The sequence below is a fragment of the Myotis davidii genome, unplaced genomic scaffold, assembly GCF_000327345.1.
Source record: "Myotis davidii unplaced genomic scaffold, ASM32734v1 scaffold299, whole genome shotgun sequence".
NCBI lineage: Eukaryota > Metazoa > Chordata > Mammalia > Chiroptera > Vespertilionidae > Myotis > Myotis davidii.
This window is the reverse complement of record NW_006293088.1, coordinates 9,249,011-9,250,273: the sequence shown is the minus strand read 5'-3', so window position 1 is coordinate 9,250,273 and position 1,263 is coordinate 9,249,011. Positions and strand designations below refer to the sequence as shown.

The window sequence follows — 1,263 nt, the reverse complement described above, 5'->3', positions numbered from 1 at the left end:
GGATCAAGATGAGAGAGAGGGAAGTGGTGGGGGGATCAAGATGGGAGAGAGGGAGGCGGTGGGGGGATCAAGATGGGAGGAGGGAGGCGGGGGTCAATAGCCCGTGTTGGGGGGACTCACAGGGCACCCGCGTGTGGCGGTGCAGGGCCCCGCAGTCCAGGCACGGGTGGCAGAGGAAGGGCGCGCCGCCGATGCAGTGTGGGACCAAGCACTCCACAAACCAGCCTGGTGGGCAGCCGCACCTGGTGTCGGCCACTGCCGAGCAGTTCTCCAGGGCCACCTGGGAGGCTGGGGGCGCAGGGAGAGGGGGGAGCAGAGGCCGTTAGGGGCAGATCCCCGGAAGAACAGAGACAGGATAAACCAGAGACAGGGCCACCCCAGGGGAGAGGGAAGCGCACACCCCACAGACCAGGCCTGAGGTGTGCAGACAGGATGGCGGCCTGGAGGGAAGGGCACCCTGAGGCAGGGTCAGGAGAGCGGCCTGAGGGCGGTGGCCCAAACCAGCCACTTCCTGCAGAAGGAAGCGGGCACAGTCTGTCCTCAGGGCCCCACCGGACACCAGCAGCTCCTCACCCTGCTCGTCGCAGGCCTGGCAGCGGGCGCAGCTGGTCTCATGGTGGTGCTCCCGGGCCAGGAAGGTGCCCTGGGCGCACGGGACGCAGGTGGCGTTGCCACAGGGCTCTGTGCAGCGGGCCACTAGGTATTGCCCTGTGGGGCCCAGGCTGGGGTCAGAGTCAGAGGGGCTCCCGCCTCCCTCCCTCCCTCCCTGTGCTCCCCATTTTTCTCCCAGCCTCCCCCCAACCCGCCACCCCAACCCGGATCACCTGCCGGGCAGCCCCTGCAGCAGAGTGGATCCGTCCTCTTCCGAGAGTCGGGGGCACAGTCACACCTGGAGCTGGGGGTGCCGCCCCGGCCCTGGGCGCCCAGCAGGAGCAGGAGGGCCTGGGAGATAGGGGCTGCTGGCTCCCGCGTGAGCATGGCTTCCCCACGCGGGGCCTCTCCCTGCCCAGTCTCCCAGCGTCAGAGGCCCCCGGGATGTTGCCCTCAGGGCAGCCCACTTCTCAGGTTCTTGGGCAGAAGGGGTGCCCAGGGGGTGGGGATGAGACAGGGAGACAGGCCCGACTGGGCAAGAGGAGGGCTCCCCCAGCCCCTCACAGGGCCCCTCCAGCAGGAAACAGGCAGCCCCACCCCCGCCCGAGGGACCCCGCTGTCTCCCTCCCTCCGGGGCCTCCAGACCTCAGGGACCCTGGCCGGGCACTTCCT

General features: G+C 69.5%; 1 protein-coding gene across 5 annotated transcripts in view; it reads right to left on the bottom strand.

Annotated features, from left to right (window-relative positions):
* TNFRSF25 (tumor necrosis factor receptor superfamily member 25) overlaps nucleotides 1-1,257 on the bottom strand; it is a 4,371-nt gene extending 3,114 nt beyond the window's left edge. For all 5 annotated transcript variants that reach the window (XM_006766756.2, XM_015565918.1, XM_015565919.1 and 2 more), the window contains exons 1-3: nucleotides 825-1,257; nucleotides 574-708; nucleotides 121-288 (exon numbers count right to left, since the gene is read on the bottom strand). In XM_006766756.2, coding sequence (XP_006766819.1) covers nucleotides 121-288; nucleotides 574-708; nucleotides 825-978 — 457 coding nt within the window. In that variant the 5' untranslated portion in view covers nucleotides 979-1,257. The remainder of the gene's footprint in view (nucleotides 1-120; nucleotides 289-573; nucleotides 709-824) is intronic.
* Nucleotides 1,258-1,263: the final 6 nt, after the last annotated feature.